This window comes from Trifolium pratense, linkage group LG3 (assembly GCF_020283565.1).
Source record: "Trifolium pratense cultivar HEN17-A07 linkage group LG3, ARS_RC_1.1, whole genome shotgun sequence".
Lineage (NCBI taxonomy): Eukaryota > Viridiplantae > Streptophyta > Magnoliopsida > Fabales > Fabaceae > Trifolium > Trifolium pratense.
This window is the reverse complement of record NC_060061.1, coordinates 15,765,647-15,779,659: the sequence shown is the minus strand read 5'-3', so window position 1 is coordinate 15,779,659 and position 14,013 is coordinate 15,765,647. Positions and strand designations below refer to the sequence as shown.

At 38.0% G+C, this 14,013-nt stretch overlaps 1 protein-coding gene across 1 annotated transcript; it reads left to right on the top strand.

Moving 5' to 3' along the window:
• The first annotated feature begins 7,382 nt into the window (after positions 1-7,382).
• On the top strand, positions 7,383-13,318 carry LOC123914647 (DENN domain and WD repeat-containing protein SCD1-like). The gene is made up of 16 exons (XM_045965842.1): positions 7,383-7,551; positions 7,644-7,773; positions 8,195-8,237; positions 8,322-8,366; positions 8,510-8,585; positions 8,723-8,796; positions 8,889-8,939; positions 10,398-10,555; positions 10,657-10,704; positions 11,376-11,433; positions 11,544-11,627; positions 12,166-12,427; positions 12,527-12,726; positions 12,806-12,870; positions 12,981-13,104; positions 13,223-13,318. The coding sequence occupies exons 1-16, from the start codon at positions 7,383-7,385 to the stop codon at positions 13,301-13,303; spliced, it is 1,668 nt and encodes a 555-aa protein (XP_045821798.1). The 3' UTR covers positions 13,304-13,318.
• The last annotated feature ends 695 nt before the right edge of the window (positions 13,319-14,013 follow it).

The following is a 14,013-nucleotide window of genomic DNA, read 5'->3' as shown; positions in this document are numbered from 1 at the left end:
GGATACTGCCATCGTGGACGGTTGAACAATGGTCATGAGAAGAGTGCCTCAAGATATATTTTGGAACATTAAGGAATGGTTCGGGTGATGAATTCTTTTGAGGGATAGAGGAGTTATTGGTAAGAGGAAAGAAACTCGAGAGTTTAAAGCGGTTTGGGAGCTAACAAGAGATGGTACGTTTCGGCTGTGGTAGTTGACGAGGAGAAACATTTTGGGTTAAGGCATGAAAGGGTAAGCTAAGTATTCTTTTGGAAAAAAAAATGTGGATGCGTAGGAGATCGATTATGTGGAAATTGGGGAGTTGTAATCACCAACCGGGTGTTGGGATGATAACATTAAGAATGAGATTGGAATGAGATTCAGGTATGAACGAACGGTTCGGCAAAGTTACGAAATTAAGGAAAATTTAAGGATTTACGGACATTGGTGAAGTTGTAAGGTTCTACGGAGATGACAACTTCTTTCGGAGTGTTTATGTTTTGGGGAGATTGTGTCTCGTCAACGAGATCGAGGTAGTAAGAAATCGAGGAAACATTTGGAAAAAACCTCGAAGGAGATGTTGGACATTTTTTATTCAGATGATTTTGAGCGCAAGTGGCTGAGAGCGCTATTGTAGTTGGTAGAGATGGTCTATGTCACCATCATGGTTGTCGACTATCTAGTGACAAATTGAGGAACTGGTCGTCCTTAATCTCTTGTTACTAGTAGACGGAATCATGTTGACTGGAATAGACTAGTTTTGCTAGCTTTGGTAGTGCGTAGTGTTTTTGGAAATTTTTGGAAGGTAGTCGGTCACCACTTTGTGAGAACATAATGGAATAGGCTATGAAGCGGAGACGGAAAACAAGGTGACTTTGAGAACATCAGGTGTTGACCTAAGTTGGTGGAACTACTTAAGTAAGAATCGTTTGAGTGGTGAACTCATTGGAGGATGTCTAGCTTGTGTCTAGAGTTTGAAACCAGTGCGACGATGTGGAGGGTTGCGATAAGGGCACGGTTGTGCCATGTTGGAATTAGTAATAACTGGTTGGGTTGTTACTCTTGCTAAGTTTCGAGGACGAAACTTCTTTTTGGTGGGTAGAAATGTAAGACCCTAAATTCCACTTTTGTTTTTAAGTGTTTTTGGTAAGAGGAATAAGTGGTTATGAGTGTGTTGATCTTGGTTAAGAGGAAGCATGTTTTGTTGGTTGGAGTCGTTCGAGTCGTTTTCGAGTTCGTTAGCACCGTTGCATCGAAAATTGCATTTTTCAGCAATTTCTGGACCCCCTAGCTTTGCTGCCAACTGCACCCAGCTTGGGAGGGCTGAGCCTGGCGCAGAAGGCAGCCATGTTCCCCTGGAATTGCTGGTGACTGCGCCCAGCTTGGGAGTTCTGATCTAGGCTCAGAACACTGTTCACAGGGTTGACTTTTGGTTGACTTTTAGGGTTTTTGCACCCGGGACCCTTTTTGCTTGGTTTTTCGCGTAGTTTTTGATTCCGAGGTTTGTCTAAGGAGTTAAGAAAGGCTTGCTAGCAATGTTTGGTGAGGGAACCATGGGTTGTGTTTAGTTTGATTAGGGTTTTAAGGGGTTAGCGCGAGTACCGTCGTTATAACGACATAGTTTGCTGAGTTTGAGCCTGTTTTGTGCTCGTGTGTCAGAATGACACGGGGTTTGTTTTCCTAGTCTTCTTTTAAGTTTGAGGAGGTTCCTGTGTCTTTGGAATTTTAATTTTTGCGTGGTTCTAGTTTTTGAGAAAACGGGCGAGAGTGGACTCGACGTTTCGAAATTTTCTGGGAGCAGAATTATTTCAAATTTTAGATGGGAGCTTTATATATCGGCGTGAGTTGGAAACCGTCGTTAGAATATTTTTAAGAGGTAGGAATGGAAAATACAGTCGGGGAAAAATGTTTTGCGATAATTTTTAGAAATCGTTTATTACGAGCGTTTAGTTCCTAAATTTTCTAGTTTCGCGAGTTCGGCCTTTTAGCGAAGCGTGACTCGTCTGCGAGGCGTAAGTTCCCATGAGAAAAGAAAAATATCTTTAATGGATGAGTTAGATTGATCCAATGGCTAGGATTTAATCATGGGTTTAGGCACTATTTGATCAAGTGGCTAGGACTTAACTTGAGAAGCTTGTTCAAGAAGCCATAGACCACTATTTGACCACTTTATTGACTTGGAAAAATCAGAAAATCCTTCATCTCTTCCTCTCTTTGGCCGAGCTTCTTCTTGCCAATAACCCTAGCTCACAAAAAATTTCATAATCCACCATTTTAGCTCATTCCAAGCTTCTTGAATCCATAGAGTTTCTTCCTTGAGGTAACTAATTCCTTCTTTTCTCTTTTGTTGATTCAAACCCCTTAGAGTTCTCATGAGATTTGTTCTTAGTTAGGGTTTTTGAGAAAATTTCTAATTCATCAAAGATCATGAAAAATGTTTTGTGGATGTGAAAAGGAGGTTGTTTTAAGTCTTTTTGAAGCTTAAAAATTCTTGCCAAAATTTTATGTTGAAAAATTATTTTCATGTGGAAAAGACTTAGAAAAATTTCATGAGTTTTGGGTGTGTTTTAGAAAATGTTTTGGTTGATCAATTAAATGGTTTTGGGACCTAAAAGATCAAGGCTAGGGTTTTAAAATGAAAAATTGTGGAGCTAGCCTTGTTTTTCCTCATTCTGGCTGTAATGAACAGGGGCATTTTCGTCCCTTTAAAATTGTTTTTCGTATCCTAGAAACTTAACCTTTTGATCCGTCTTTTCGAGATGAAGAGTTTGGCGTATGGTTCGTCTCGATCGGACAAGAATCGAATGAGTTATGGTCTTTTTAGTTTGGGAACTATTTCGTCTAATTTGAAAAACGTGAAGAGTTTTGCTTGAACTTTTGATCAATTAGGGAAGTATCGGAAACACTACCCGAGAGTGTTAGAACGTACCTTAAACCCCTCTAGATTTTTGGGATTTGGTTTCGTTTCGTGTGGTCATTTTGGGCGTAACTTATGGATTGTCCGCTCCTTATTTTTTTAGGAAGCGAGAAAAGTGTAGAATAGCGCGAGAAAGTTGTTTATTCGAAAGCTTTGCCGAGGTAAGGGCACCTTTTTATTTCTGTCTTAAATTATGCCGATAGCATGAGTATATGCTTGTTGTTGTTGTGGATGTCTGTTTATGCACTGTTGTGAGTGCCTAGCATGATTTGTGTGGTGTATTCTCGATATGAGATCGTGATGAATACTTGTTTTGTTGTTTTACATATTATGTGAATATGTATGTTGGCGTGTTGTTGTGGAAAATTACATGTTATGTGGATATGTAATTGTTTTCAGGAGCATATGTAAACGTGTAGGTCAGTGGCGACTGCACGGGGTATGTCAGTGGAGACTGCCCTATATATGTGAAACGGAAATAATATGCTCATGAATTCATAGTCGTTTATGTCAGTGGCGACTGCACTGGGTGTTTCAGTGGAGACCACCTAATCCTACGGGATTTATTGAGTCGGTGTTTGTCAGTGGCGACTGCACCCTTTTTAGTTGGAGTGGCCCTACGACTCGCTGCGGTGAGGTTAAATTCCGGAATTCATGCATGTGATTAACCAGTGGCGGTTATTTCACAGTGGCAACCAGTGGCGGTTGTCACACTCATTCATTTAGAGGGTCCACATTGATAGGCTATGTGCGCAATTTATTTGTTTTAAATTGCTTTGTTGTTTTGGTATGTGTTATTTGTGTTGGTATGTGCTATTTGTGTACTTGTTTCCAGTTGGTGACCCTTACTTTTTGCATGCCATATTCGCGGGCTCCTCCCACCCCTAGACGATGGAGAGGCGCCTGAGGTCGCTGGTCGTGAGGACGGCGAGGATTTTGTGGAGTATCCTGTAGAGTAGTTGGTAGCCTTAGATAGGCTCTGTTTTGTTTAGGCTTAGGGCCTGATTACTTTTGGATGACTGTATTTGGTACTCAGACTTTTGTGTCTTTTGGTTGTAATATATTCAGGTACACACTTGCTTCTTGGAAGCCCTTTATACAATATGTGATATTGTATATTATTTCTGTTGTATGATATGATGACTGAGCTAGTCAGGAGTTTCACGCGCACTCTGAAAATATTTTATTTAGCGTGATGTTTTGTTTTAAAAAAAAATATAATGCCCTTTGTTCGGTTTTGAAAATCGGGGTGTTACAAATTGTTAAGAGAATTTAAAGACTGCTTTGCTTGGGATTACAATGAGATGCCAGGTTTGAGTAGGGATTTGGTGGAACATAGACTGCCATTGTTACCAGACAAGAAACCAGTGAAACAGTTACCAAGGAGGTTTGCTCCAGAAATAATGTCCAAGATCAAAACAGAAATCGAAAGGCTGTCAAAGTGCAAGTTCATCAAGACTGCCAGGTATGTCGAATGGATGGCAAATATAGTCCCTGTTATTAAAAAGAATGGAACTCTTAGAGTTTGTATAGATTTTAGGGATCTAAATAATGCTACTCCTAAAGATGAATACCCTATGCCTGTAGCAGAAATGCTAATAGATTCAGCTACTGGTTTCGAATACTTAAGTATGTTAGATGGATATTCTGGATATAATCAAATATTTATTGCTAAAGATGATGTGTCAAAAACTGCTTTTCGATGCCCTGGTGCCTTAGGTTCTTTCGAATGGGTAGTAATGCCTTTTGGTTTAAAGAATGCTGGTGCCACTTATCAAAGGGCAATGAATTTTATTTTCCATGATTTTATTGATACATTCATGCAAGTTTATATTGATGACATAGTTGTCAAGTCCTCATCTAGTGATGGTCATTTAGAACATCTTAGAAAATCTTTCGAGAGAACGAGGAAATGTGGATTGAAAATGAATCCACTAAAATGTGCTTTTTGTGTACATGCAGGAGATTTCCTTGGTTTTGTAGTACATAAAAAGGGCATTGAGATAAGTCAGAACAAGACCAAAGCAATAATGGAGATTCAACCTCCAACAAATAAGAAACAACTTCAATCTTTACTTGGAAAGGTAAATTTTTTGAGGAGATTTATATAAAATCTAAGTGGAAAGTCTCAATCTTTTTCACCACTATTAAAGCTCAAAAAAGAAGATGTGTTTAAATGGGGACCAGATCAGCAGAAAGCTTTGGATGACATTAAAGACTACTTGTCGAAGCCACCAATCTTGATGCCCCCCATTCGAAACAAATGCATGAAGTTGTATATATCAGCATCAGATTTAACTATTGGGAGTATGCTTGCCCAAGAAGATGAGAATGGAGTCGAAAGAGCCATATATTATTTAAGTAGAGTACTAAATGATGCTGAGACTAGATATAGTCCTATTGAAAAGTTGTGTCTTTGTTTGTACTTTTCTTGTTTAAAACTTAAGCAATATATAAAACCAGTTGAAGTTTATGTTTATTTGCATTTTGATGTTATTAAGCATATGTTATTGAAGCCTATCTTACATAGTCGAATTGGCAAATGGGCTTTAGCTTTAACTGAATATTCATTGACTTACAAACCTTTGAAAGCAGTGAAAGGACAAACTGTGGCAGATTTTTTGGTTGATCATTCTATAATTGAGATGCCACAGAATTATGTAAGTTCAGAACCTTGGAAATTGTATTTCGATGGTTCTAAACACAAGTATGGAACTGGCATTGAGGTTTTAATTATATCACCTTTGAATATTCCAACTAAGTTCCAATACAAGATTAATGGTTTTTGCTCGAATAATGAAGCTGAATACGAAGCTTTAATAACAGGTCTTGATTTTGCATAAAAACAGAACAGATGGGGGTTAATAAGTTGTGTTGAATGTCAGTAGTTACGGGACAGTGTGGTTGATGTTCTAATTTTGCTACCCTTAAAACGTCACAACACACACTAGTTATTGGTATCTATCGGTTTGTAGTTGAAATGTTTAATGTTTAAATGAATGTAATATTTCATCTCATCTATACTAGTAACCAACTTAGTATTGGCTCCCTATATCCCATCTAAAAAGTATTGGCTATGATAAATAATAAAGAACTATTTTTTGTAATTAAATGGCAACTTTTTGGGTGGGGTGTGTGAAAATGAGAGGAGCTAGCATTTTCATGATTTGATGAGGCTTGATTTATAGGTTACCAACCAATTTAATACGAGTTAGCAACTATAGTAGATTCATTTTTTTTTTTCTTCATAACTATGTTAAAAATAGTAGAGTAAATCTTCCCCATACAAATTAGTTTTGTAAGGTTAAATTACACCTAATCTAAAATTCTAAAATGTTATTGATAGTGTCGTGAATTTGTCAATAAAAATCACACAAATACGAAACTTATTGTGTGGAGCAAATTAATCAAGCAACCAATATATAAAGTGGATAGAGATGATGATAATAAAATAATCCAAAGAACAATAACCAAGCGAAAGAAAGAACACGATAAAATTTGTTTACCCAGTTTGGTCAAAACAACCTACTCTGGGGGAGAGAGCAGCCCCTCCGTTCCACTATAATTAAAGAGTCACCTTACAAGAAATTCCCAATTGGGTTACAAGACTTAATCCTAATTCCACCCAATTCCCGAATCTCTTACCGTGGCCAAGAGACTCAATTTGACCAAGTCTACCCAAGGTGTACTACAAAGATAGTTCGCCCACCCCTAGAGTTGTACCAAGAGAAAACCCTTTTTCCTCTCTAAATCCCTAGCCTTTGTGTGGTGACAAACCCTAATCTTTGCCTCTACATCTCTACTCTCTTCTTTTTCTATGAATAAAGCACTCCATATTTATAGAAAAATATATGTCTAAATCCTATAAACAAATCTGTTTTAAAATAAAACAAATTCAAGTCAGAGTGTCCTCCAAGAAAAGATTTTTTTCTCAAAAAAACTGCAAAACAGCAAAGATGCAAAATTCTGGTCCCGCGCTGCGCCCAGCGCAGCCTGCCCCGCGCCCAGCTCAAAATTTTACAAATAATTGAGCCCAGCTCAATAATCTTGAGCCCAGCTCAGTCGACAGTTTTCTAGGATTTTCTGACTTCTTGTAACTGAGATTTCAAGGCATACTCCACAATTCTCCACCTTGCCTTTAAATCGATGGTTATCCCATCAACCACCGTGCTGCTCTGTCCATCTTGAACCTCTATTCAAGATCACCGGCCAAGTCCAAGTCCCACTTGAACCTTGACCTAGGCACCATCCTCCACTTGCTTCCCGCAAGCTGTACATTCCCTTCATTCCTCGGAATGCCTTCCGCCCTCATGAAGATCTTGCCTCCCACTACCATAGGATGTTTGGTAGCACCCACAAGATTCACCTCACCCTCTTCAGCCCCGGAGTAGCTAAGTCCATCCTCCTGAAGAAACGCTTGCTCCCAACTATCATCGGATTTTTAGATAGCTCAACAAGCTCCACCACCCTCTCTTCGACCCCCGGAATGCCTTCAACATTGGAGAGAGGGGTAGGTTTTGATGAAAACAACAATACTGTTCTTGATAAGCTGCAAGATGCAATTGGAAGGGGTCAAAACCCTATGTCAGTTTTTCCTTCATCCGCGGTAGAGCCTGAGATTTTAACGGTATCAGATTCTGCTGTTGGAATATCAGGTGAAACAAATTATTTATCTCAAATTTTCTAGCTGAATGAAATTGTGAATATCAACTAAACTGGATATAGTTTTCACTTCTCATGTTTTCAGGGTCTAGTGCCAAATATACTCATGATAGATTTCCGTCAAACATCAGAACTGAAGAGCAAGAAGAAAAGAGGAAACAGATTCTTGCAACCGTTAGTAATGCCTTTGAGTACTCTGGAAGGCATACTCCAAGGTAATGCAAGCAATGCCAGAAAGGGTTGATACATCTTTTTATTTATTTATTTTCTATTTTAGAAAATTAAAGTTCTCTCTACCCTAAGAGAAGCTCAAATTGCACTTCCATTTCCTCTTATTTTAAAATTTACCCTCCCAAAAACTAAACAATTTTATTGACCGAGAATATAGAAAAATCTCTTCTCCAAGAGTTTCACCTTATGATTGAGCACAGCTCTGGTTACTTGGTGCTAGTAAACTGTAAACCTGAATGATCCCTCACCCTTGCATCCTTCTATTTATGTAACTATTTCCCTCTAACTAACCAGCTGAACAGTCTTACTATCTCTAAATGATATCCCCATCTTTTCTGACCTTGGAATTTGTTTGTACTTTGTACTTTCTCTCTCTATCTTACCATTCTTTCCTGTGTTGAGCAGCAAGGATCCTTTAGCAGACAATCTTACTCCACAAGAGAGAGCTGTAAGTTAACATTTTCAGGATAGTACTACTTGTGCGCCAAATTGATGCAAATGGCCCCTAACATTATTAATTTTGTGGTTTCAGGCTGAAAGGGACCTTATGGTACTGGACATTCAGGTTAAGCTGCAGGTAAGTTCTTTGATGTTTTAAATTAAATATGTTCCTTCTGTGTGTGTGTGTGTGTGTGTGTATTTGTGAGCACAATTGCAAAACTGTATGTTTTCATTTAATTTGTTCCTCTCTTTTAATATTATGTTTTTCTTGTCACACAGGGTTTATGGCTGCGGCTTCTTAAATTGGAAACTACAGATGATCCTCTCTCATCCTTTGAATATGGAACAATACTTGGTATCTTGTTTTAGTAGATCTTATCTTTCTCGCTAATATTCGAGGAGCAAATAATTCTTGTTTGTTACTAGAAAAATTACTCTTCATTAGCAGTCAGAAAAATTTGCCAAAATATGACTACGTGGTTGGCTTTGCAGCTTTGATTGAATCTGATGCAGAGGGAATTGGTGGTAGTGGATTTGTTGAATGTATAAGGGAGCATATGCATTCGGTTAGTAGCTTTATTCAGATAACACTGATAATTTAATAATTTATTATTTATTTTTCTGGGGTAAGAAAGCTTATGCTGGACCTTTCTATCAGGGTTGGCACTGTCAGCTCACCGAGGAACAGTTTATTGCAGTGAAAGAGTTGGTAAACAAATGCTTAGCCTTTTTTATGTTAAGCTTTTTAATGCTCTATATGTGTTGCAGATAATAAATAATTAGGAATTATTAAATCTGTGACATTTATTTATTGTGATAATAACAATCTTGATATGCCGCCAAGCAAACTTGAGGTCAGCTTATAAACTTAGGAGTCGCATCTCCCTTGATTATCAATATCCATATCAAACCCGTTTCCTGACTTCCCCTTCCTCACAATAAAGTGTCCAAACCACTAGGGTGGGGTTATCATCCAACATTGATATTAGACTATCTTTCTGATGCCTCCACAAATCACGGGTCTGGTTTTTTATATTTGGCCTTTGCAAACTGGTGTGCCAACAGTATCTCAATTTTCTCAATGTGTTTCATTATTGAAATCTATAAATGATCTATTTTCAAGTACAATCTGGTTCAGCTTTGAGAGTAAATGTACGTTGTATCCCTTTACTGTTGTAGAAGTTTCAATATAATTCCCCTGGTTCTGGTTACAGAAACGTAGTCTTTCAAATCATCAATTTGATGTAATTCAAGTCCAATCAGTAATACTTGTACTTAAGGAAATGATGAGACATAAGCATTTCTTTGATGCGTTTTTAGAATGAGGCGATGGAAAGAAAAGAGTGATTCCTCATGGCCATTTTCACCTTTGGTTAGATAAAGTCGGAAAACAGTGTCAACTGTCAACTCCTACTGCCCTGTTTCATTAGAATGACCCATTGGCGAATGGATTTAAATTCAGTTTTAACTCAGAAAATTTCTGCAACCGGAATTAAGGGAGCCAAATTGTAATATTTATAAACCTAAAGGGACTGAGATTATATTTAAGCCTAAGCAGGTTGTTTCTATATAACAACAGCGGATCCAACAAATTACAATTTTTATAAAACTAGAGGGACTAAGATTATACTTAAGCCTAAATAACTTGTTTCTATATGGCAAGAACCAACAAATGAAAATCTCACATCGACTAGAGATATGGCTTAGATAATGCTTGGGGAGTCCTCACCTTACAAGCTGGTTTTGTGGGGTTAAATTAGACTTAAAGTTCAAATTTTAAGATGGTATCAGAGCCTTTCCTAGATATGTTGTTGATCTAAGATCTCTATTATTCCACCCGCATTTGTCCACACTCCAGATAGCCTGTTCTGGGTGTGAGGTGATGTGTTGAGATCCATGTTATTCAACTTGTATCAGTCCATGCTTAAGATGTCTAGTCCTAAGTGTGAGGGGGTATGCCTTGAGTGTTGCATCGACTAAAGACATGTCTTAGATAGTTCTTTTAAGGCTTGGATAGTTCTCACCTTACAAGTCGGTTTTGTGGGGTTGGGTTAGGCCACACCCAAGTTCTAAGAGTAACTTCCCCCTTCCCCCTTCTAATTGAGTTAATATTTTTTTCTTCAAAGATTTTGTTAACATGTCTCTTTTTAAATTCATATTTTTCCAGCTCAAAACAGCTATCAATCGTGCAACATCACGAAGTGACTGGTTGACCATTAGAGATGCTCTTGAAGTTTCTTCTGATATGTATAAGAAAGACAATAATAATGTGCCAGACTATGTCCAACGTCATCTTATTTCTCTATCTATTTGGGAGGAGCTACGGTATGCCTTGCATGTAATTATTTCTACATGGTTTTATCATCAGAAATTCATATTGTGCTGGTCATAAAGGAGTGTTTGATGTTCATGCACTTCCCTTGCAGGTTTTGGGAAGGATATTTTGACCATTTAATGGAGCAAGCTCCAAATGAGTAAGGATTACCTTTTTTGCATACATTTAATTTGATTTTTCCTTAATTGTATTCTGTTTTTCTTCATAAAAAGTTTCCTCATTGTTTACCTTTTTCTGTTATTTTTCTATCCTCAATAATATTATCTTCTTTTACCTAAAGAAAATGTTTGTTGTATATAAAGAAAATGTTTGTTGTATATGTTCTCCTATCCTCGCCACTATTTTCACCGCACACCCCCTTCCTCATCCTTCCAACCTCAGAAAAGAGTTTTTCATCCTGGTAATTATGCTTTTAATGATAATTTCAACACTGATTATGTATGGATTTATGTATCTGTTATAGTTGTGGTGTAAATAAGTAGTTATGGCTTGGCAGTATTTAGAGTATAGTTTTACTTGGTCTTTACTATCGTTCTTGTGATTTTATTAGGTGATATATTATTCTATTAAATTTAAATTGCTTATACTTTAATAGATAGTATCATGTAAATATACTATATAGCGTAATGTTAATATTTGTATTTATTATGATTCAACACACACACACACACAGAGATTCCCCTCATGCTTTCTCCTTTCTGAACAAGCATCCAAATATTTCAACTAAGCTGAACAAAATTAGATGCGCCTATAATTTTAATCCGTATTGTTCCATAGACTATTGTTTATGAATTTGTTTTCTTTTGTCAGGTCAGCCAACTATGCATCTCTGGCGACTGCACAGCTTGTTGTGTTGGCTTCACACATGGTATTGCTTTGGCTGTTCATGTGCTTGAATTTCTATATTATCTTCTATAATATAATTTAAGTCGAGCTGTATCTTTGTGTTAAATACTGAGATTGTTTGCCTTGATTAAGGCTGGGCTAGGACTTCCTGACTATGATGCTTGGTACATGATCGAAACAATTGCAGAGAGGAACAATGTCGGATCCAAACAATTTGTAAGTTAATTCTATTTTTCACTGCATATTACTTTTTGAAGTTTGAAATATATCTCTGGAATTATCATATTCATTAAAATTACAAGACATGGTAATTTTGGATCTGGTGAAGAGCTTTTGCAAGTATATAGATACATATCATGCTTCATGAAATTTTAACTCTTATGTTTATAATAAATCCTTTATAGAGGGATACCAAATAATACTATATCTAGAGTGTTGGTGATTCCCAAGCAATAAAAATGCTTAGAAAAGAAACTCTAGTTTAAGTTCCAACAAAAAAAAATGGTAAGGGCAACTTTATCAAAATCACAAACTGTTGATGTCAGTAAACCCGAAATACTATACCCAAAAGAATTACAGAGTCTGCATCAGTATGCTTCTATTTGCAGCCTTGTTCCATTTTACATTGTATAGTTGGTGTTAATGTTCACTAAAGCAGTTGTTAATGGTCACTATTGTCTTGATTTTGTGCAACTGAAAGTTTGAGCTCAGAGCATGAATTATAACAGAACTGTTTCTCGTATGATTGATTCAGATAAAAATCAGAGGATTCTTATCTCATATCCAACAACTACGTAATGGGTACTGGGGATTCACCTCAATGAAGGCACAGTCTTCCCTATCACTTGCATTGACATCCCCACATTCAAAAAACGCCAAAGATGAGGATCAGCAACCAACTGAGGGAACCGGTGTTGGTAGAAGCTGGGTGCATAGTATGTTCAGCCGAAGTACAACATCTAGATCCAGCTCATTTAGTCGTGTTCGTAGATGGACGTCTGATGGAGGCAATTCAGGTACTTGTTTGTTATAACATAATTTATAAGGACAATTATGTCTCCTTGACTCCTGAATAACTGCCAGTATCACTTTGCTCTACTTCCATATAATTTTAGCCACCAATGAGAATGGGACTCCTCGCAAACAAGATTCATCAATTGGGGGGCAGAAGAAGCTTCAAACAAATGTTCGCATGCTTAGGGGTCATAATGGTGCCATTACTGCTCTCCACTGTGTTACAAAGAGAGAAGTGTGGGATTTGGTGGGTGACCGTGAAGATGCTGGTTTCTTTATTAGTGGAAGTACAGATTGCTCAGTAAGTGTCATCATCTTCGATGTGGAATTACTTTGTACCCAAAACAATGTATGTGCTTAAAATTTGTACAAATATGCAGATTAAGATATGGGACCCAAGTCTTCGTGGTTCTGAACTCAGGGCAACTTTAAAAGGGCATACGAGGTTCTCTCTCTCTCTCTCTCTCTCTCTCTCTCTCTCTCTCATTTTCTTGTATGGTTGTTAACATCTTTGAATGAGTAGTTATGTGCAACCTTGCTTCACTTTTAATATAGGACTGTCCGTGCCATAAGTTCAGACAGGGGGAAAGTGGTGTCAGGTTCTGATGATCAGTCTGTTTTGGTTTGGGATAAGCAGACAACTCAACTTTTAGAAGAGCTTAAAGGCCATGATGGACCGGTATTCTTTATTTTAAAAATATTTCGTCTTGTTCTGCAGTGAACAGTTTAGACATGTTGTGAATCTTTTAAAAATATACACATTGGATGATTGAAACTTAATTTAGAAAACCGTGTAGGTCAGCTGTGTACGCACGCTCTCTGGTGAGCGTGTGCTAACTGCATCCCAGCAGTTCCTCGTCAGAATTGGATATCTCTGAAGCATCAAGATGATGTCAAGCTGTTTAAGATGTTTGCTGATTCCATAAAAGACTTCAAGGAGAGATATTACATCATCCGGCCAGAGTCTCCTTCTGCCCGGGAGAATTTATTGGAGCCTCGACCAGATCTTGACGAGCATGGTGTTGCTCGTCGGGATTCCAACGGGGAAGTTCTAACCCGGATGGCTCCTAAATTTCCTCTGAGCTGGTCGTACTCCCATTTTGATAAAGGTCCCAAAGAGTTTACGACCAGGCACGCGGATTTATCAGCCGAGGATAAGGCTGCTTTTGAAAGTTTGAAGGCCTATGTGGCCGGTTTTACTCCTTCCATCTGGACGACTCGCAAGGGAGAAACCATTAGGGACGAGGAGGGGAATCCGAGGGAGATCCGAGGGAATCCGAGGTTTATAAATACTAGAAAGCTCCTCGAGTGCAGAAATCCCGGGGAGGTTAAAATTTGTTTGGGTATTGCTCCCCTTTTTTAACTTAGAAATTTTTTTGATATTTCTGTTTGCAATGTTTATCTTCCTCGTCGTTCGTTTTATTTTGTTACTGATTGTTGCCCGTTCTTTTTTGCAGACGAGATGGAATCTATAGCTGACCGGATGTTGAAGGCCAAGCAGAACGAGAGGTCGAGCAGGCCAAGGAAGAAGACCGCTGTTAAGGACTCTCAGCATGTCAGGCCGGGGACTCCTTCGGTGCAGGTTATT